Source organism: Somniosus microcephalus, chromosome 11, assembly GCF_052327205.1.
Source record: "Somniosus microcephalus isolate GS21.2 chromosome 11, FLI_Smic_1.0, whole genome shotgun sequence".
Classification (NCBI taxonomy): domain Eukaryota; kingdom Metazoa; phylum Chordata; class Chondrichthyes; order Squaliformes; family Somniosidae; genus Somniosus; species Somniosus microcephalus.
This window is the reverse complement of record NC_140997.1, coordinates 70,923,555-70,947,530: the sequence shown is the minus strand read 5'-3', so window position 1 is coordinate 70,947,530 and position 23,976 is coordinate 70,923,555. Positions and strand designations below refer to the sequence as shown.

At 45.0% G+C, this 23,976-nt stretch overlaps 1 protein-coding gene across 1 annotated transcript in view; it reads right to left on the bottom strand.

Moving 5' to 3' along the window:
• Positions 1–23,976, bottom strand: part of rgs11 (regulator of G protein signaling 11) — a 270,546-nt gene that overhangs the window by 201,151 nt on the left and 45,419 nt on the right. The window contains 1 exon segment of the mRNA XM_086000849.1: positions 22,281–22,331. Within this exon segment, the coding sequence (XP_085856975.1) occupies positions 22,281–22,331 (51 nt within the window).

Genomic DNA, 23,976 nt, shown 5'->3' with positions numbered 1-23,976 from the left:
ATAGCAGTCTTACAGATGCCTGCAGGCCAATCACAATTCGATATGCAAATATTACAAATAGAAGGAGCTAATCGCTCATCCAACCAATCAGGACACATTTGTTCAGTCACACACAAAACTTGTAATTATTAAAACAAGCCAAGTAAGAAGATAATCATATATTGATTAAGAAATTCCTTAATAATTAAGATTCCATCTCTGTTAGTAATTTTAAGAGAGGACCTGTGGAAAAAAAAGAAAGAAATACAAAAAAAAACATTATGCCAGCATGTGCATTTTTTGGGCAAAATTCCCAAAATTCCCAAGCTAAACTTCCCGTGGAAAATTTCCGGAAATTTACCGGAAACTTTCCACCCCTTTGCAACCCTAGGTGGTATTGATTAAGGAGAATACTATCATGTTGGAGAGAGAGGATGTCCTGGAGGAGTCAAGGACAGAATCTATTTGCTTAGAGAGTTAACAAACAATAGAGGTACCATTACAGTATTAGTTGTATTCTATAGGCCACCAACTAGTGGGAAGGATATAGAGGAGAAAATTTGCAGGGAAATTAGAGAGAGGTGCAAGAACTATAGAGTAGTGATAATGGGGGACTTCAATTATCCTAATACAGACTGGGATAGTAATAGTGTAAAGGGCAGGGAGGGGGAAGAATTTCTGAAGTGTGTTCAGGAGAACTTTCCGGCCCACGAGGAAGGAGACATTGCTAGATCTGGTCCTGGGGAATGAGGTGGGTCAAGTAGAGCAAGTGTCAATAGGGGAACATTAAGGGAACAGTGATCATAGTATCATAAGGCTTAGATTAGTTATGGAAAAGGACAGGGAGCAACCTAGAGCAAAAATAATTAATTGCAGAAGGGACAATATCAGTGGGTTGAGAATGGATCTGGCCCGGGTAAATTGGAATCAAAGATTGGCAGGCAAAACTGTAATCGAACAATGGGCTGCCTTTAAAGAGGAGATGGTTCGGGTACAGTCAAGGTACATTTCCCACGAGGGGGAAAGGTAGGGCAACGAAAGCCAGAGCACCCTGGATGACGAAAGAGTTAGAGAGTAAGATGAAGCAGAAAAAGGGATCATATGACAGTTGTCAGGTTGAGAATACAAGAGAGAACCAGGCTGAATATAGAAAGTTCAGAGGGGGAAATGAAAAAGGAACAAGGAGCAAAGAGAGAATATCAGAATAGACTGGCAGCTAACATAAAAGGAAATCCAAAAGTCTTCTGTAGGCATATAAATAGTAAATGGGTAGTAAGATGAGGGGTGGGGCCGATTAGGGACCAAAAAGGAGACCTACACATGGAGGCAGAGGGCGTGGCTGAGGTACTAAATGAGTACTTTGCATCTGTCTTTACCAAGGGAGAAGATGCTGCCAAAGTCATAGTGAAAGAGGAGGTAGTTGAGATGCTGGATGGGCTAAAAATTGATAAAGAGGTACTAGAAAGGCTGGCTGTACTATGATGCCGAGGGAAGTAAAGGTGGAAATTGCGGAGGTACTGGCCATAATCTTCCAATCCTCCTTAGATACGGGGGTGGTGCCAGAGGATTGGAGAATTGCAAATGTTACACCCTTGTTCAGAAAAGGGTGTAAGGGTAAATCCAGCAACTACAGGCCAGTCAGTTTAACCTCAGTGGTGGGGGAGCTTTTAGAAATGATAATCTGGGACAAAATTAACAGTCACTTGGACAAGTGTGGATTAATTCAGGAAAGCCAGCACGGATTTGTCAAAGGCAAATTGTGTTTAACTAACTTGATTGAATTTTTTGAACAGTGAGGAGGATAGTGATAGACTTCAAGAGGACTTAGACAGGCTGGTGGAATGGGCGGACACGTGGCAGATGAAATTTAACGCAGAAAAGTGTGAAGTGATACATTTTGGTAGGAAGAACGAGGAGCGGCAATAGCACCTAAAGGGTACAATTCTAAAAGTGGTGCATGAACAGAGGGACCTGGGGGTATATGTGCATAAATCGTTGAAGGTGACAGGCCAGGCTGAGAAAGCAGTTAAAAAAGCATATGGGATCCTGCGCTTTCTAAATAGAGGCTTAGAGTGCAAAAGCAAGGAAGTTATGATGAACCTTTATAAATCACTGGTTTGGCCTCAACTGCAGCATTGTGTCCAATTCTGGGCACCTCACTTTAGGAAGGATGTGAAGACCTTAGAGAGGGTGCAGTAAAGATTTACAAGAATGGTACCAGGGATGAGGGACTTCAGTTATGTGGAGAGACTGGAGAAGCTGGGGTTGTTCTCCTTAGAGCAGAGAAGGTTGCGAGGAGATTTGATAGAGGTGTTCAAAATCATGAGAGGTGTGGACAGAGTAGATAGACAGAAAGTATCCCATTGGCGGAAGGGTCGAGAATCAGAGGACACAGATTTCAGGTGATTGGCAGAAACAGAAACATAGAAGATAGGAGTAGGCCATTCGGCCCCTCGAGCCTGCTCTGCCATTCAATGAGATCATGGCTGATCATCCAAACTCAGTACCCTGTCCCTGCCTTCTCCCCATATCCCTTGATCCCTTTAGCCTAAAGAAATATATCTAACTCCTTCTTGAATATATTTAATGAATTGGCCTCAACTGCCTTCTGTGGCAGAGAATTCCACGGGTTCACCACTCTCTGGGTGAAGAAATTCCTCCTCATCTCTGTCCTAAATGGCTTACCCCTTATCGTTAGACTGTGACCCCTGGTTCTGGACTCCCCCACCATCGGGAACATCCTTCCTGCATCTAGTCTGTCTAGTCCTGTTAGAATTTTATAAGTTTCAATGAGATCTCCTCTCATTCTTCTAAACTCCAGCGAGTACAAGCCCAATCGACCCAATCTCTCCTCATACGTCATTCCTGCCATCCCAGGTATCAGTCTGGTGAATCTTCGCCGCACTCCCTCCATGGCAAGAACATTCTTCCTCAGATAAGGTGACCAAAACTGCACACAATACGCCAGGTGTGGTCTCACCAAGGCCCTGTACAACTGCAGCAAGACATCCTTGTTCCTGTACGCAAACCCTCTCGCTACGAAGGCCAACATACCATTTGCCTTCTTAACCGCCTGCTGCACCTGCATGCTTACCTTCAGTGGCTGGTGCACAAGGATACCCAGGTCTCTTTGCACTTCCCCTTCACAGAAATCACAGAAATCACAGAAACCCCACAGTGCAGATAGAAGCCATTTCGGCCCATCGAGCCTGCACCGACACATATCCCACCCGATCCCCGTAACCCCTACACCAACACATATCCCACCCTATCCCCGTAACCCCACGTATTTAATCCCCCTAACACTAAGGGTCAATTTATCATAGCCAATCAACCTAACCCGCACATCTTTGGACTGTGGGAGGAAACCGGAGCACCCGGAGGAAACCCACGCAAACACGGGGAGAATGTGCAAACTCCACACAGACAGTCACCCGAGGCTGGATTCGAACCCGGGTCCCTGGCGCTGTGAGGCAACAGTGCTAACCACTATGCCACCGTGCTCCCAATCTATTGCCATTCAGATAATAATCTGCCTTCCTGTTTTTGCCACCAAAGTGGATAACCTCGCATTTATCCACATTATACTGCATCTGCCATGCATCTGCCCAATCAACCAACCTGTCTTAATCATACTGGAGTTTCTCGGCATCCTCCTCACAGCACACACGCCCACCCAGCTTTGTGTCGTCTGCAAACTTGGAGATATTACATCTAGTTCCCTCGTCTAGATCATTAATATATATTGTGAATAGCTGGGGTCCTAGGATCGATCCCTGTGGTACCCCACTAGTCACTGCCTGCCACTTGGAAAAAGACCCGTTTAATCCAATTCTTTGCTTCCTGTCTGCCAACCAGTTTTCTATCCAAGTCAGTACCTTGCCCCCCAATCCCATGTGCCTTAACTTTACACGCTAATCTCTTATGCGGGACCTTATCGAAAGCCTTCTGAAAGTCCAAATACACCATATCCACTGGTTCTCCCTTATCTATTCTACCAGTTACATCCTCAAAAAATTCCAGTAGATTAGTCAAGCACGATTTAACTTTTGTAAATCCATGTTGACTTTGTCCAATCCTGTCACTGTTTTCCAAGTGCTCTGCTATTACATCTTTTATAATGGACTCTAGCATTTTCCCCACTACTGATGTCAGGCTTACCGGTCTATAATTCCCCGTTTTCTCTCTACCACCTTTTTTGAACAGTGGGGTAACATTATCTACCCTCCAATCCATGGGAACTGTTCCAGGGTCTATAGAATTTTGGAAGATGACCAGCAATGCATCTACTATTTCTAGGGCCACTTCCTTAAGTAACCTAGGATGTAGATTATCAGGCCCTGGGGATTGATTGGCCTTCAATCCCGTCAATTTCCCTAACACCATTTCCCTACAAATGCTGATTTCATTCAGTTCCTCCCTCTCATTAGACCCTATGTTCCCCGACATCTCTGGGAGGTTATTTGTGTCCTCCTTTTTGAAGACAGAACCAAAGTATGTATTTAATTGGTCTGCCATTTCTTTGTTCCCCATTATTAATTCCCCTGATTCTGACTGCAAGGGACCTATGCGCTTGACTTCACCAATCTTTTTCTCTTCACATATCTATAAAAGCTTTTACAGAAGAACCAAAGGCGACATGACGGAAAACATTTTTACCCATCGAGTGGTTAGGAATGCACTGCCTGAATGGGTGATGGAGGCAGATTCAATTTTGGCTTTTAAAAGGGAATTGGATAAGTACCTGAAGGAAAAAAATTTGCAGGGCTACGGGGAAAGGGCGGGGGAGTGGGACTAGCTGAAGTGCTCTTGCAGAGAGCTGGCACAGGCACGACTGGCTGAATGGCCTCCTTCTGTGCTGTAACCATTCTGTGATTCTATGTATGCCTCTTTTATGCCACCATGAATTGTTAATCACAGGTTTTGGGCACTCCTATGCCATTCCTTCTCATCTTAATTATGGGGCAGAAACCTGGTGTAAACGAGAATCCGTCCAATTTGCAGGTCTCAGCGAGCCCTTATTTCATGCACGATTTAAAGCAATATTCTACATGCTCCCAAAAACATAAGTTTAAAATTATGCGAAGGAAAAAAAGAAAGCCGGTCAACTTGGTAGTCCCCTCCCATATCGAGTGCGCATCATTAGGTCAGTAAACTGCAATTTCCCCTGCGCATGATGAGTGCCAACACTTACATGGTACGTAGAAACTTTCTCCGAGTTAGAATAGAATTTTCAAGGTGTTTGCAGCGGAAAATTAATCACTTCTGTTGAACCATAACGGAATCAGTTGCTGCTGTCAAGCATCTTCCAATTAAGGTAAGAAATCTCAAACGTGCATAATGGCAAAACAAACATCAATTCTAGCTCAGTAACTTCCACTCCCTTTAAGGTAGAAAGTTAAATGTAATGGGGGGCTAAATTCGATAAGGCCCAAAAACAGGCACGGGGATTGCGATGCACGATCTGCCCGTGCCCGCTGAAAGTAATGCATGCAGGCAGCACACGAAATTCATGCAGCCTGCTAATTAACATTCTTGAAGCGCAGAGCCCAGTGCTGAACCTATTGCTGGTTAGTGGAGCGCTCCGCTAGTAGGGCCCAATTTTGTGGACAGTGGTCCTGAAGATAGCCTGCAGTTTGAAATGCAGTCTGCACTTCATAAAGGGGAGGTGCTTTCTGAAATTAGCACCTCATTATTATTGTTGCAAAGAAAAGTTGAAGGTAGCTATGGCTCAACAGGGCAGAGAAAGGGCACCTAGGGGGTCGAAAGCAGGAGACAGGTCCTCTACCCGCAGGGGGCCAAGAGGCCCTCCACACTGACTAAGAAGGAAATGGAAACAGATTGCTGAAGCGGTCAGTGTCGTCAGTGTTTCCCCCAGGACCTGGCTCCAGTGCCGAAAGAAGTTCAATGACCTCACACAAGTGGTCAAGGTCAGTAACTACATTTTCAAATGCCATATCCCACCATCTTCACCACTAGCCTCACACTGCTCAATGCAACACACCCCCATCACTCACTTACCAACAATCTCTACCAAACACGGCTCATACCTCAAATTCATAGCGTCACCTCACCCTCACACACTTACCATTGTTGCAAACCTCACATCCACATCACACACCTTGTACACAATGCCAGATATTCAACCATGACAAGCACATCACCCAAACACATTGCATCACGCTCACTGACACACTTCCATTTCTCTTGCTGGCCAAGGTGGCGCATAACCGACTCCAGCAGCAGCTAACAGGCAGGGGGCAGGCATGGCAGCATATCCTGACCCAGCTGGAGGAGACAGTTGTAGACATCATTGGAGGGGCCATCACTGAGGCCATGGCGATCGACAAGGCTGAAACTATTGATGATGGTATGCGCATAGCTAATCCTTCTTCTCACATCCCACAATCTCTTCTTACTTACAAGCTACTGATGATGTATGCATGAATATCTTGCTTAACCCTCTCCTCTCACCACAACCCTACCCTTGTGCCTTTCTCCTTTCAGATACCCAACTCCAACTAGCCAGTGCAGGAAGAACAAGGGGAGAGTAATGGAGAAGAGGAGACACCATCATGCGATCTGACACTTGCAGGCACCAGCTCAGATACCGGCACTGCGTGTAGTTTAGGGGGTAGTATAGAGGCGAGATCTGCACATGGTGAGTCACCGGGCACGACTGGCCTACAGACAGGGCAAGGAGAAAGGGTAGTGCAGGTGCCAGCTTCCCGGAGGGCAAGATCGCACACAAGTTCTGCTGCAGAGGACACAGATGAGGACTTCGATGGGGCGGCCTTAAGGCGGCGGCTGATGGACACACACACAGAAATACTTGGTGCATTGGCAGGCCTGCCAGAAAGCCTGTTGTCACTGCCAAGAAGCATGGAGGAGTCCGGCCCCAACTTCGCACAGGGCTTTGTGCAGACCTTGGAGCTAATTATTTCCAGGATGGAAGTGATGGGCAACTCGTGATGGGCAGGTCGTGCATCAAATCGGCATTACACGCTGACTGACATCACAATCTGCCTACCCTGTATACTGCCGGCGCACACATGTACCACCCACGCTATTGTCCTCACCAAGATGGCGAACAGCACGGGCTGTGCCGGAAGTGGGCGGAAGCCTTTAAAAATTTTTTTTTTTTTTAAATAGCCTTAACTACAGACGCCAAATTTTGCAGCCAGATAGATTAAACGTCTGTTTTTAACCACACTCCAGTACATTGGAACGTTTCTTTGCATCCAGGGTAAATCTCCCCACACTTGATAGCATGCTGTGCCTGGCTCACAATGGATTGGCAGCAATGGCACATTGATAATTTTTCCATGACTTATATCAACATATTTCTTGCTTATAACTGCCTAATGTATACCGTACTGTTAAAGTTCATAAAGTTACAATTGCAGCTCCAGTCTTCTGCTGTTTAGCAACCGTGTAGAAAAAAATACTTAAATGGAGGATTCTTTTGCTTAGAAAGAATTTTTGTGCAGCATCTTTTAAATCACTATGGGGAGCTTTATGATCATACCAAACCAAAATTAGATTAACCATCTTGGGTAAATGAGCTCTAAAAATCACCTGAGCTCCAGTGATGTTGTTCTATTATGAGGTACCAAGCATGCCTGTCTGACACTAACAGATGATTATTTCCTAGCAGAAACAGAGCTATTAATTAAACTAGTGCACAATATTCATTATTGTAACTCGGGGGATGACTGTTTCTCCAAAACATAGTAGTTCACGTGGTTCATCGGGCACAAGAAGGAATCACTATGAAATGACTCACCCTTTCCTTCCCTAATCACTGAGGAAATTATATAGTTGGTAGAAACACTTCCTACGTTAGTCTGAGGTTAGATTTTCTCCTACTCGCTCCCAAATAGTATCTGAAAACTGGGTCCAATGCGCTAATTCCTGCTCCCAGGTCAGCTCCTGGATAGCACGGCATCAAAACTTCCTCTAGACCATTTCTGGTGGCTGCACCTGACTGCGTTAAATATAAATTACACGCAAACAGATTTCCTCTCTCAGAGCCAGGTGCCAATCAGGGGTCGACTGCCCCTGTAGGGTCCTGGTGCCATAGTTTCCTGAGCTGCTGTTTAGGTGTTATCTGTCTGAAGGAAAAGGCTGCTATTGTCAAGGAAGGTCTTTATCGCTGACTTTCTGAACTTATAAAAATGATTTTTGCTGCTTCAGCAGTTGTTGCAGAATGTTGTTAGTTACTTACACTTAGTAAGGCAAAAACACAGGTAAAAAAGCCCTAGACCAAATAGAATCATAGAATCACAGAACAATACAGCACAGGAGGCCGCCATTCGGCCCATTGTGCCTGTGCCGGCTCTTTGAAAGAGCTTTCCAATTAGCCCCACACCCTTGCTCTTTCCCCATAGCAGTGCAATTTTTTTCCTTTCAAGTATTTATCCAATTCCCTTTTGAAAGTTACTATTGAATCTGCTTCCATCAACCATTCAGGCAGTGCATGCCAGATCACAACAACTCGCTGTGTTAAAAAAACTCCCCATGTCACCTATAGTTCTTTTGCCTATCACGTTAATCTCTGTCCTCTGGTTGCCAACCTTTCCTGCCACTGGAAGCAGTTTCTCCTTATTTACTCTATCAACACCCTTCATGATTTTGAACACCTCTATCAAATCTCTTAACGATCTCTGCTCTAAGGAGAACAACCTCAGCTTCTTCAGTCTCTCCACATAACTGAAGTCCCTCATCCCTGGTACCATTCTAGTAAATCTCTTCTGCACCCTCTCTGAGGCCTTGACATCCTTCCTAAAGTGTGGTGCCCAGAATTCAACACAATACTCCAGCTGAGGCTTAACAAGTGTTTTATAAAGGTTTAGCATAACTTCCTTTCTTTTATATGCTATGCCTCTACTAATAAAGCCAAGGATCCCATATGCTTTATTAACAGCCTTTTCAACTTGTCCTGCCACCTTCAAAGATTTCAAGATTCAAGATTTAAGATCATTTTATTGCCATATGTAACTAGTACAATGGAATGCTTACTCCCCACTCACCCCCACAATACAAGCAAATAAATGTAGTGTCCGCGTATCAATAACACACGGACTGCAGGAGAACGATAATAACAGGTGTTTACTGAACAGAGGGTATGCTGGAACTGAAAGTACAGAAGCCTGCTACGGCTTTATATACAGGTGTGGTCACTGCCGGTACTACAGTATAAAAGCAGTTCTCTCTTAAAGGTACATACACAACAATTCCTCCCCTTTTAGATAAACAGTACATAACATTCATTTAACAATTAAATAATAACTAATTACAATTACAATTTTCTCTGTACTATATACATCAACTGAAGTAATCATTTATAAATTCAGTCTTTGAGGAGGCTTCCTGATCCTGTCTGGATAGCGCCTTTCTCAAGTATCCTGTTCTTGCTGACGAGCTGGTTGGTTCGTCAGCTTCCAATACCACTGATTCTGAGGTAGACGCAATCTGTACTTCGGGTTCATCACCAGGTGCACATGCTCGTGGTATGGGTTTGACTTGTTCCTGTGGCTCTAGAATCTGGTCAGCATGGCGTCTCACGATGCTCTCTCCAACATCCACTGTGTACATTAGTGGTCCCTGCTGTGTGCATATCGTTCCTGGCTGCCATTTTTCTGTTCGGTAGTCGCGGGCCAAGACTGGTTGCCCTATCTTGAAGCTCCTGGTTGGCTTCTCATTGATGTGCTGGAATTGCTTATCCTCAACATCTCGTCTTATGTTTGGTTTGAGCAAATCCAGGCGACATCTTAACCTTCGGTTAAAGAACATTATGGCTGGAGCTTGGTTGGTGACTGCATGTGTCGCATTCCGGTAAGCAAACAAGAAATTATCCACCTTGTGTTGTAGTTAACGGGCACCCTTATTTTTCCTCTGGGGTGGACTTTTTGCCCCGTATATGTCTTCAATACAATGGACGTGTCCTTCAAGGGTATGTGTGAGAATAGCCGCTCATAGTCTCGTTGATTCATGACTGTTAGGGCTGATCCTGTGTCCAATTCCATCTTTACTTGGGACCCTGCTATCATGAGGGTGACCCAAATGGTTCGGTGATCCTCCTTTGCGATCACGTTGTGTAACTTTAGACAACTTAGTCTCCTGCTCCCGGAGTCATTATCACTCTCCTGATCTTCTGAACTACTGTCTGTCATTTCTTTTACTTTCTTGTACTTTTCCTTAGTAGTTCTTTTAGTGTTGGTTTTCTTTCCCGACCTGCAGACTCGTGCTATGTGTCCCACTTTTCCACATTGCCTGCATACTTTGTCCTTAAACCAGCAGTCCTTCTGGTCATGGGTTGTTCTGCCGCAGCGATAGCACTTTTCTGCTCCATATGCCATTTCGTTGGTGCTATATTCTTGCGGTTTCTGTTGTATTTCCGCAGCTCCCCGTGCTGCTGCTTCGTAGGATACTGCCACGCTGAAAGCCTTTTCTAGCGTAAGGTCCTTTTCCGAAAGTAGTCGTTTCTGGGTTCCTTCACTCTGGAGCCCGCAGACAAACTTATCCCTTAAGATATCTGCCAGTCCTGCTCCGAACTGGCAGTGCTTCGATAACTTGCGTAGTTCCGTAAGATAGTCAGCATTACTCTCATCTTTGTGCTGGTTTCTTTTATGGAACTTGAATCTTTCTGCTATCAGCAGCAGTGTAGGGTTTAGATGTTCCTGTAAGATATTGACAAACTCTTCAAAGCTTCTTTCCATTGGTTTAGCTGGGGTAATTAAGTTCTGCAATAGGCCGTACGTTCTCGCGCCCATCAAATTTAATAATACCGACGCCTTCTTTTCATCGGCCACCCCATTTCCCTTGCAGTACACTTCAGTTCTTTCCACATACGTGGTCCAGTCTTCTATTTCGTTGTCGAAAGCAGTGATACTGCCACTCTTCGGCATCTTGGGTGGTTTAAAATGACGCCTCCCGCGCTTTTCCTTCTTCCCCAATGGATTAAAATGGCGCCTCCCGCGCTTTTCCTTCTTCCCCTTGCTGCCAATGCTGCTCCTAGCGTTCTAAATAGTAATGGCTGCGCCCCACGCCTTCGGCGTGTCTCTCTTTTGTTAGTTAAATTCCTTAGTTTTATTCTTCTTTGATGCTGTCCAGCTCTTGAGCACCGACCGCGCCCTGTGCACTCCACCCTCTCTCTCTTTTCCTTCCCGACGACGCTGCATGGCCCCCTTGCAGAGCCGCTCGATCGAGCTCAAGCCCGCCGCAGTCCGGAAGGGTCAGCGCACTACCTGCTACCAGCATGATTTGCTGGAACACCTTGACTGGGGAGCCAAACCCAGCTCTCCACAGCTTCCCCTGCGATTCACTGAACTCCGATGGATCACTGGGCGGTTGCCATGGTCGACGCCCGTTGCTCTGGCTTCGACTTCCAAGAAGCTTCGTTTCAGGGATGGATCCCCGTGAGATGATGCAGTACTGCAGGTGAGTTCGAACCTGCTCGTCGCCAGTGTAGTGTCCGCGTATCAATAACACACGGACTGCAGGAGAACGGTAATAACAGGTGTTTACTGAACAGAGGGTATGCTGGAACTGAAAGTACAGAAGCCTGCTACGGCTTTATATACAGGTGTGGTCACTGCCGGTACTACAGTATAAAAGCAGTTCTCTCTTAAAAAGGTACATACACAACAATAAATATAAAAGCAAAAAGTAAAAACAAGTATAAATAAAAACAATAAGCAAATAAGCAGAAAGTATAGCAATAACAGTCCAAATTGCAGGATATGATGAATAGTGCAAAAAAGCCTCAATTACCACTGGAAATAATAGTAATGTAATATGATAAATATATGGTAATATAAATATAATATATATATTTACACAAACATATAACTATAATATGTGGGGCAGTGCGGTTAGCAGTTCAGTAGGCACACTGCCTGTGGATAGAAACTGTTCTTAAACCTGCTGGTCCTGGTTCGGATGCTGCGGTACCGACGTCCGGACCGCAGGAGGGAGAACAGTTTGTGCCCAGGGTGATTGGGGTCCTGGATGATGGAGCGGGCCTTGTTCCGGCATCTGGTCTGGAAGATCTCCTCGACGGACAGAAGTGCACACCCGATGATCTTTTCTGCCGTATTCACAACTCTCTGGATGGCTTTCTTGTTCTGTGCAGTGGTGTTACCATACCACACATTGACACCACTCGTCAGGACACTCTCTATGGTGCCGCGGTAAAAGTTCACAAGCCACTGTGTGCTTATGCCGCATTTCCTCAGGCACCGTAGAGGGTAGAGGCGCTGGTGTGCCTTCTTCAGCATAGCCTCAGTACTATGGTTCCAGGCCAGGTCATGAGATCTGCAGAGATTTGTGTACATACACTCCCTGGTCTCTCTGTTCTTGCAACCCTTGAAAATTGTACCCTTTAGTTTACATTACCTCTCCTCATTCTTCCTATCAAAATGTTCACTTCACACTTCTCTGTGTTAAATTCCATCTGCCATGTGTCTGCCCATTTCACCAGCCTGTCCATGTCCTCCTGAAGTCTGTTACATTCCTCCTCGTTGTTTATTACATTTCTGAATTTTGTGTCATCTGCAAACTTTGAAATTATGCCCTGTACACCAAAGTCCAGTTACCTGCTCCAAAGCCATTAGAAACTGACCCGCCAGGATTTCCACCGCAGGCGGGAAAGACACCCATGTCGGTGTCCAAATTTTTGCTAGTAGGCCTGAGCATGAAATGGCAGTCAGCTTCCCACCAAGCTTACCCAGCGAGGAAATGGACTGGGGCCAGAAAACACCTCAAAAAGTTAAGTTTAAATGTATTTTTATTTACTTGTGGGGTCAGAAGGGTCAGGAGGGCCCCTCCAGGCCAGGGATTTGAATCTTAATTAGTGCGAGGCCTGAGGAAAAACATTGTGCATTAATGAATCTGCCTCAGGGATGAGCAGTGTATGCTGCCTCTTGAAGTGGTAGATCGGAGTTGACTCCTGTTCCATCCCAGATCCAATCGAAGCAAATTCTGAAAACCACCAACAATCACTTTTGGAGAATCTGCTCCAGGAACAGTCTTCAGTGCTTATATTGTTAGTGAACTGTAGTGCACCAAAAATTCGATTATCTCCACTTTACATTCAACAGCATAAATAGGTCATAAATGATGACAGACTGTTTGCAATACTTTAGATAAATGGGGTGCAGCACACTGGGCTAATTTTATTTCTTAGTTTGTTGTAGGAGTAACCCACTGTGGTGATACCATAAATTATTCAAACATTGCCAGCTTGATTTATTAGAGTAATTGCTCATGTAGAGAAACAAATCAATACTTAGATTGACATCAGTATGCATGCAGGTTTTTAAATGAAGGCGGCTTTCGCAATAAGAGACTTAGACAAGATTCCAAAAATGATACAGGGCCAAAGGTGCTGATGATATAACACTGTTAAAAGTCCTGTTCAGATATTCAGATGATAGACTTTATCAATGCCAATTCTATGGCATCTCCTGTCTCTGAGAAAGTGAGGGTAAGTGAAAGGGAACCTACAGGTGGAGCACAAATACGAAAAAGCTAGATATTCCGGATCTGAAGCACAGGTCATCCCAATTCCAGCTTTCAACTATCTGATATACTTTTTATTTCCATTGGGAATCCACTTAGATGTTTCAGAGGCGCTTTACGATTCACGAGGGGTCAGCACAGTGGTGCCACACGAATATCCAAATGATGGCGCACACTATTATACAAATAAAGATATATATAATTACTTACCTCTTGAGCAATTCTTTTCTGTAGTTATGTGACGAAACAACATTACAATGTCATCACACAACAAGTATTTGACATTGCATAGGAAGTCCTAATCAGTTCATTTGTATTGCGGATTATTTAACGGAGCATGTACACTGTACAACTAAAGCTTCACAAATTAGCCTACCTTTTGATGGTGGTAGCTGTAATGTCCATGTGTAATTGAGACACGGACTGCAGGAGTTGGTTATAACAGGTGTTTACTGAATGGAGACAAAACTGGAACTACTATACAAAGTTACTTCACAGGCTTATATACAGGGGTGGTCACTACTGGTACTGCAGTATACAGGGGCGGCAGAATATAGTTCCTTCTTCAAGGTACATACACTACAATTCCTCCCCTTTTAGCTAAACAGTACATAACATTCGATTAATAATTAAATAACATATTTACAATTACAGTTGCTATATACATTAGCTGAAGTTAATCAATTATAAATTCAGTCTTTGAGGAGGCTTCCTGATTCTGTCCGGATAACGCCTCTTTGGGGTATCAGGTTCTTCTGGCAAAGTTGATTCGGGATCAACGTCGTTGTTTGGTTCGTCTGCTTCCAATATCACCGATTCTGAGGTAGATGCAATTGGTACTTCGGTTTCATCACCAGGTGTATAGGATCGTGGTGTAGATTTGACGTTTTCCAGTGACTCTAGAATCTGGTCAGCATGGCGTCTTACAATGCTCTCTCCAACGTCCACGGTATACATTAGAGGTCCTTGCCGTGTGCAGATCGTTCCTGGCTGCCATTTCTCTGTGCGGTAGTCCCGGGCCAAAACTGGTTGACCTATCTTGAAACTCCTGGTTGGCCTCTCATTCATATTCTGAAACTGCCTGTTCTCCACATCTCTTCTGATGTTTGGCTTAACCAAATCCAAGCGGCATCTTAGTCTTCGATTGAAGAACATCATGGCTGGAGTTTGGTTGGTAACCGCATGTGTCGCATTCCGGTAGGCAAACAAGAAGTTATCCACCTTGTGTTGTAGGGGTATGTCTTCATTACACATTGCCTTGATAGCCTTCTTGAATGTTTGAACAAACCTCTCAGCCAATCCATTGGTGGCTGGATGATATGGGGCGGATGTGTAATGCTTAACACCATTGTTCTTTAAGAACCTCCGGAACTCTTCAGACACAAACTGTGGTCCATTGTCGGAGCAAATCTGTTCAGGCAGCCCATTTCTGGCGAATATGGTTCGTAAGACTGTGATAGATTTTTCTGTGGTGGTTGAGGACATTTTTATTACCTCTGGCCACTTTGAATGTGCATCCACCGCAATTAAAAACATCGAGTCCATAAATGGACCAGCAAAATCAATGTGTACCCTTTGCCATGGAGATGAGGGCCACTCCCATGGATGTAGAGGGGCTTGTGGTGGGGCGTTTTGGACCTTCTGGCATCCTGTACAGCTCTTGGTCATCTCTTCGATTTCTCTATCGATTCCCGGCCACCACACAAACGCTCTGGCTAAGTTCTTCATTTTTACCCCTCCCAGATGACCCTCATGAAGCTCATTGAGCACTCTATCCTTTAATTTGGGTGGAATTACTACTCTGGATCCACACATCAAGGTTCCTCTGCACACTGACAGCTGTTCCCTTCTCGGCGAGAATGCTGGCAACAGTGGTTCACCATGTGCTGGCCATCCCTTCACCGTTAAATCATAGACCCTGGAGTGTGTCGGGTCATTTCGTGTTTCCTTTTCTATGTTTGCATTCGTCACAGGTAGACATTCGACTATGGTCGAGTGGAATATCTCCACAGGATCCACTGCAGGTGCTTCTTCCACCGTCGGCAACGGTAGGCGCGACAATCCATCAGCATTCTCATGCTGTTTAGTTCCTTTGTACTCGATGTCATATTGGTGTGCCCCTAGGAAAAGGGACCACGTCTGGAGCCGTTGTGCTGTCATTATCGGGACGCCCTTCTTAGGGTTGAAAATGGAGACAAGAGGTTGATGATCAGTTAGTAGAGTAAATTTCGGTCCGTGCAGGTAGTGATTGAACTTCTTCACCCGCCACACCAGGCTGACAATCTGGGCGTAGTTACGCTCGGCTGCAGTTAACGAGCGTGGCGCAAAAGCTATCGGCCTCTCTGAACCATCAAGGGATTTATGTGAGAGTACCGCTCCAACGCCGTAGGGAGACGCATCACACGCCAGTCTTATCGGTAGTGATGGGTTGTAGTGAGCCAATACTTCTCTTGAAGTGATCAGGCCTTTACAATTCTGAAAGGCCCGTTTACATTCATCGCTCCATTTCCATGCTACTCCAGTTTGTAGCAGGGCGTTCAGTGGATGCAGAATTGTGGACAAATTCGGCAAAAACTTATGGTAGTAATTCACCAATCTGAGGAATGACCTCAGTTGCGACACATTTTCAGGCGCTGGAGCCTTAACTACCGCTTCAATTTTGTCAGGGGACTTATGTAACCCCTCTTCATCAATCACGTGGCCACAATACGATATTTGTTTCTGGAAAAAACTCGCACTTGGGGCGATCGGCTCGTAGCCCATGTTCTCTTAGTCTAGTGAGCACCTGCTCTAGGTTGACAAGGTGTTCACTGTCATTTTCACCTGTCACTAGGATGTCGTCCAAGTAACACTGAGTCCCCGGAATCCCTTGCAGGACTTGTTCCATCGCTCTTTGCCATATAGCCGGAGCTGATGCAACTCCGAATACCAGTCGATTATACTGGTAAAGACATTTGAGAGTGTTTATCGTGAGATATTTCCTAGAGGATTCTTCAACCTCCATCTGCAAATATGCTTGTGCTAGGTCAATTTTTGTAAAACGTTTCCCTCCAGAAAGTGAGGCGAAAATATCTTCTATCCTTGGAAGAGGATACTGTACTGTGTGAAGGACTGGGCTCACAGTCACCTTGAAGTCCCCACAGATGCGAACCTTCCTTGGCTCCTCAGACTTATTGTTTAAAGTTTTCTTCATGACAGGAACGATGGGTGTCGCCCACTCGCTCCAGTCTACCTTAGATAACACGCCTGCATTCTCCAGATTCTCCAGCTCTGCCTCGACGGCTGGGCGAATTGCATACGGTACCGGTCTTGCTTTGAAAAACTTGAGAATTGCATTCTCTTCTATTTTTATCGAGGCGGTTACACCTTTAAGAGTTCCCAGTCCCTGTTGAAATACCTCTTTAGCGTTAGCTAAGATTTTTGACAATCGCCCAGGTGTGATGTCGTCATCCTTTTTAACAGCCACAGCCTGAATGGAGTGCCAGTCTAAACTTATCTTTCTGATCCATTCCCGTCCCAATAACGGTGGTCCACCATCTTGCAGTATGTACAGGTACAATTTCTGTATTTCCTTGCCGTTGCATTTGACAGGCACCCTTATTTTCCCTCTGGGGTATACTTTCTGCCCCATATATGTCTTCAAGACAATGGATGTGTCTTTCAAGGGTATGTGTGAGAATAGCCGCTCGTAGTCTCGTCGATTCATGATGGTCAGGGCTGATCCTGCATCCAATTCCATTTTGACTTGGGACCCTGCTATCGTGAGGGTGATCAAATGGTTCGGTGATCCTCTTTTGCAATTATGTTGTGTAGTTTGAGACAGCTTAGTCTCTTGTTTCCGGATTCACTATCGCTCTTCTGGTCTTCGGAACTACTGTCCGTCATCTTTTGTACTTCCCTGTACTTTTCCTTAGCAGTCTTTTTGTTGTCGTTAGTCTTCTTCCCGGACCTGCAAACTCGTGCAATGTGTCCCATCTTTCCGCATTGCCTGCATATTTTGTCCTTGAACCAGCAGTCCTTCTGGTCATGGGTTGTTCTGCCGCAGCGATAACATTTTTCAAATCCCCGTGTCATTTCATGGGTGCTGTATTCCTGTGGCTTTTGCTGTATTTCCACAGCTCCCCTTGCTGCTGCTTCGTACGATACTGCCACGCTGAAAGCCTTATCTAGTGTCAGCTCTTTCTCCGAGAGTGACCTCTTCTGGGTTCCTTCACTCAGGAGTCCACAGACAAATTTGTCCCGTAGGGTATCTGCCAGTCCTGCTCCGAACTGGCAGTGCTTTGATAGCTTGCGTAGTTCCGTAAGGTAATCAGCATTGCTCTCATCTTTATGCTGATTTCTCCTGTGGAATTTAAATCTTTCTACTATCAGCAGCGGTGTAGGATTTAGGTGTCCCTGTAGGATATCAACAATTTCGTTAAAACCCTTCCCCATCGGTTTGACTGGAGTGATCAGGTTCCGCAATAGGCCGTACGTTCTTGCGCCCATTAAGTTTAGTAGTACCGATGCCTTTTTCTCATCGGCTACTTCATTTGCCTTGCAATATACTTCCGACTCTTTCCACATATGTGGTCCAGTCTTCTACTTCATTATCGAAGGCAGTGATATTGCCAGTCTTCGGCATCTTGGAGATCTAAGATGGCGCCTCCCGCGCTTTGCCTTCTTCCCCGATTGAACAAAATGGCACCTCCCGCGCTTTGCCTTCTTCCCCGTTGGATTAAGATGGCGCCTCCCGCGCTTTCTGTCTTTTCTGCTGCTGCCAGCGCCTTGATGGCGACGCCCTATGGTCTTCGCGCGCTTCCCCCCCGCGCTGCTGCCAACGCCGCTCTCCGCGGTCCCCGTGGCAAACTGCAGCTCCTCGCGGCTTTCTGCGCTTCTAACTTCTTTTTCCTTTATTTTAATTACTGTTCCCGGCGTCAGAGCAGACCCTATGGGACACTTTCCTCCCTCTTCTCGGGTCTGTACGCTGCCCGGCTTCGTAGCACCGGCCGCACCCTGTGTGCTCCACCCTCTCTCTCTCTCTCCTCTTTCCCGACAACGCTGCTCGGCCCCGTTGAAAAGCCACCCGATCGAGCTCTAGCCCGCCACAGCCCAGGAAGGATCAGTTTACTACCTGCCACCAGCCCGATTAGCTGGAACACCATAGACTGGATAACCAAGCCCAGCACTCAACAGCCTCTCCTGGAAATCTTCGAATTCGATGAATCAGAGGGCGGTTGCCCACGGTCGACGCCCGTTTCCTCTGTCTTTTTTTTTTTTCTTTTTCCTTTCTTTTTGGATTCCTTCCTTCTGGCTTCGGCCTCCAATAACTTCGCTTCAGGGATGGATCCCCGTGAGGTGGTGCAGAACTGTAGGTAAGTTCGGATCTGTTCGTCGCCAATGTAATGTCCATGTGTAATTGAGACATGGACTGCAGAAGTTGGTTATAACAGGAGCTTACTGAATGGAGACAAAACTGGAACTACTATACAAAGTTACTACACAGGCTTATATACAGGGGTGGTCACTACTGGTACTGCAGTATACAGGGGCTGCAGAATATAGTTCCTTCTTCAAGGTACATACACTACAGTAGCAAGGCAGCAACCTCCTCCTCCTGCTAAAGCTGGTGGCAGTTCCTCACCATCTTCCAAGGTGAGGCCCCTATCTATTACAGCATTATGTAGCACACCAGTTATTCTGGAGATCCTCTGAGGTATATTGCAATGCTCGCCCTGACAACTATATACTTGGTCTCACTGACAGAGAATTGGAGACAAGAGGGAGAAAGGGAGGCAAGAGCTGGAAAAAGGGACAGAAGTCACAACCACCAAATGAAAATGACAATAAGATGGCTCAATTGAGGAGTAGCTGAACCCTAGGTTTGATCCCCAGTCTGTAGTGAGTTAGTGTTTTCTGTCAGGGCAGGAGGAGAGATGCCACAGTTGGCCTCAGTGCCCCTGGGTTATGGTGGGTGAAGGGGGGGGAAATCAATCAGGGTTCCTGCTCCAGACAAATTCAAACGGAACTGTAATACCTTTGCAGTCGAATCACATACAAATAATACTCACCAGGGTGAAGTACTGAAGGTTTACAGGTGCCTGGGGAACCATGCCCCAAGCAAGGAGTCAACGCATTAACAATGGGAAGGAAAAATTGATGGAAAAAAATGAAAAAAGATAAAGAATGGCAGGCAGGAGAAAGAGTAAACTGACAAGCAAAGAGTGTAAAAATAAAAGTACAGGAAAGGTAAGGGCTGAATTTCCACAGGAGTTCTGCTCCTCTCCTGTAATTTCGGCAGAAGATGCAATTTTTCTGGAGTTTCTGTGGCTCTTCCGCTAAAGTTACAGTGGACAAGCAGGAGAACCCGACGGAAATTCACCCCATAGTCTCAGTGAGCTACATTTTGTTTGAAAAAAGTCAAACCTTTTTTTTATCGTTTATTCCAACCACTAACACAAGGCAGGTGCACGCACTTTTTTAAGGGACAATTTTGTACAATGAGACATCAGTGGTAAGCATGAGAAAGAATCAACTGAGCACCTCATGGGCAGAGATCCAACGCCTGTTCATCGTTATCCAGTTGAGTGGGACTGCCCTCGCCTGGTGCCACTCTTCTCTTCCAGTCCCCGCACTGTTACCTTTGAAGTCCCCTAAGGATCTATACTTGGCTCCAATGTTCCCCCCTAATTATTTTTTGGGTGCGCGGCCCCTTTAATAGGCTGCCCAGCCCATTTACAGTTTCGCGCATACAAAAAGCCGGCCGCGCAGCTTAGAGGGAATGTTATTTGGCCCCATCCCATTTCTCATCTACATGCTGCCCCTCGGCGACATCATCTGAAGACATGACATCAGGTTCCAAATGTATGCTGACAACATCAAGCTTTACCTCTCCACCATCGATCTAGACATCTCCACTGCCTCGGTTTTGTCAGACTGCTTGTTCGACATCCAGTCCTGGATGAACTGCAATTTCCTCCAATTAAACCTTGGGAAGACCGAAGCCATCGTCTTTGGCCCCCGGCACCAATTCTATCTCCCTAGCCACCGTCTCAGACTGAACTGGACTGTTCCCAAGCTCGGCATCCTATTTGACCCTGGAGCTTGTGACCCCATATCTTCTCCATCACAAAGACCAACTACTTCCACCTCCGTAATATCGCCGTCTCCACCCACTTGCTGCTGAAATCCTCATCCATACTTTTGTTACTTCCCGACTCGACTATTCCAATGCTCTCCTGATTCTTATCTTCCACACTCCATACACGAGCTCATCCAAAACTCTGCTGCCTATATTCTAACCCGCATCAAGTCCCACACTCTCATCATCCCAGTGTTTGCTGAACTGCTGAAAAGCTGGACTTCTTTGCTAATTTTATCGTGTCTAGTTTTGCTTCGGAGCAATTCTTGGGGCAGCACTAACTATGGTCGAATAGTCCATTCGTGCTTTCTACTCGTAATGTGCCAATGTTTTTGCACTTTTACCATTTCACTACAATTAGTGAACAGAGGAAAATATGACCTTGTGTCCCTAATAATATTACTACATGTGCACACTTGTGCAAGCAAGTAGAAGCTTCAAAAATATTGGGCTGGATCATATTGGAAAAATAATGGCGTGTTAACGACGCATGGCATTATTAATGTATAAATTGACCAGCAAAATCCGGCCCATTATAACTCCCAGCATCCCTTGTAAGTGTATAGCCACAGACATACACAAGCGATTTGGTGAATCCTGAAACACTAATTCCTTAAAATAATGTTTTCACTCCGTCAGCCTTCAAATCATTGATTGCTCTATTTAATATGGTCACCCGCAAAGTGAGAACGATTAAAATTCAAGTGGAGCCAAAACACTCCATAGTAATTAGCAACTGCCAGCTTTCTGCAGGAGGTTTCTAAGCCATTTTGATTATCAGCATGTTTTACGCTTCTTCAGTGTAAAATCTTATCAACATTGCAAATGGCTCTACTGACCACAGATGCAAGCTTTAAAGTGACAAGGTAACAAGTTAAGTGCGTTATATTAACTCTCACTGTGAATTTACCAACACATTGACCCTGAATCTCCTCCAACTTTCAGCTGCTACAGCACCATAGCTTCCGACACAGTTACGGAGGCGCAGGACAGAAAGTCTGAGGACATTCAGGGCCATAATTTACTAATAGACAATGTACAAAATGTTGTTAATTATAACAGAAAGAGGATGGATGAAGGAAATGAGCACGGATTTATCTGTACAGTTATTGCATAAACTATACAAATCAACAGCCTGAGACATTAGAGAAAACTAACTTTCTTATAATGCTTCACAGGAAAATAACACTTTTATATATATTTAAAATTGCACATCCATCTGGCTTTTGTCTTGTTAGATTTTTGTGCCCCCCACTACATGCACTACTCTCTATTGCAATATCTCTGACGAGCAGCATACAAGGTCTCCAGCTTTCTTTCCCTTCTCGTGGGCAAGTAGCTCACCTGCACTCAAAGCCTCCCTTCCATGGTCTAACTGAGACCAGAAACTCATTAGAAGGGGAACTTTCAGCTACAGGCCTACATTTTACCATTGCTTGGCACAGCACAGTGCACCAGTAAGCACTGCCAGTGGGACAGCGCCAATAAAGTGTCATTTTGAGACCAGTAATGTTTAGCAGTATTACCAGTTCTTTTAACAAACATGAAATCACGGAAGTTAAAACAACAATAGTTTACATTCAGCCTAAAGAAACAATTTCCTGTCCAATGTTTCTCAAAATGATGAATTGAATTGATAAAAGCAGCTTTCACTTACCTTCTTCAGATATAGAAAAGTTTTGAACAAGCCATTCAACAATATCATTGCCTGGAAAAAAAATAAACTGGAATGAAATATTTTCCACAGTAAACAATTAAAAATGACCAAAAGCAGATTCGTTTTAAAAATTATTGAAATATTAAATAATTTATATTTTATAAAATATGATTGGAATTGTTCTTGATCAATTCAATTCAGTGCCATTGCTTTTAATACAGTTTACTTCCTACCGAAGGTATATTTTAAATAGCAGTGTTACAAAAAGTAACATTTTACTTACACTGACATTCCTGGAGCATTACCTAACTACTATTGGTACTATTAAAGGGCCAATTCCCAAAACCACGCTCAGAGACTGGCCCTTCACTGGCAGCATGCGAGATCTGTGGAAGTGGCACTAAGCCTGAACGTACCCAACATTCAACTTCTGATTCCAAGAGGAGATTAAGTCGTTGTGACCAATTTGTTGAACGTCCATATAAAATAAGTGCTGGGAGCCCTCCAAGCTGTTCATAGGAACATAAGTAGGTGCAGGAGTAATTCATAAGGCTCCTCGAGCCTGCTCCGCCATTCAATAAGATCGTGGCTGATCTTCCACCTCATCTCCACTTTCCCGCCCGATCCCCATAGCCCTCGATTCCCTTAGTATTCAAAAATCTATTGCTCTCAGCCTTGAATATACTCAACGACTGAGCCTCCACAGCCCCCTGGGGTAGAGAATTCCAAAGATTCACAGCCCTCTGAATGGAGAGGTTTCTCCTCATCTCAGCCCTAAATGGCCGACAACTTATCCCGAGACTGTGCCCCATAGTTCTAGACTCTCCATAACTCCACAGATTAGAGGTAGGTTACCTAATGTTTGGCATTTGGTGGCCAATTTTAACTCCAGGCCAGTCTTGTCCCTTTGTTAAAAACATTTTTTATTCGCTTATGGGATGTGGACGTCACTGGTAACGCCAGCATTTATTGCCCATCCCTAGTTGCCCTCGAGAAGGTGGTGGTGAGCCGCCTTCTTGAACCGCTGCAGTCCAATTTCTCTTTCCTCTGCATCCTTAGCAATAGCAAGAGACCTGAAGAAGACATCTCAAAAGGAGGAAAATCCCTCTCAGGAAGCAGCGACACGCACTCCCATCACTCCCAAACACCAGCACAAAGACTGACACTTCCAGCTGAGTTACAGCAGTGTTGGCCAATACATTAGCCACTAGCCACATGTGGTTAATGACCAATTCAGATGTGGTTAATTGCATTTCTACTTAGTAAATAAAAACGGAGCAGTATTTGCACAGTGTATGCATGTGTACTGCAACCATTTTGTGCATTTGTTGGTGAAATAGTAAGATGAAAAGCAGATTCTGCGAGGGTTTTTTGATCGTTGTGTGTGCTTTGCTGCCTTGGTTACTGTTTGTTGGTTATCCTCTAAAATTATGTGTAACAGGAGTGAAAACACCGGACCTCAGCACCATGGAAACACCAGCAACGCTGTATGGGGAGGGTAGCTGTCATTGTGGTCAATGCAACCAATCGGAATAATCGCTCCAAGCTGGCAGAAGCAAGCAAGCTAACCAACAAACTTTACAATCCATATTAACGATTTGGAGGAGGGGACCAAGTGCAACATATCCAAGTTTGCCGACGATACAAAGATGGGAGGGAAAGCAGTGAGTGAGGAGGACATAAAAAACCTGCAAAA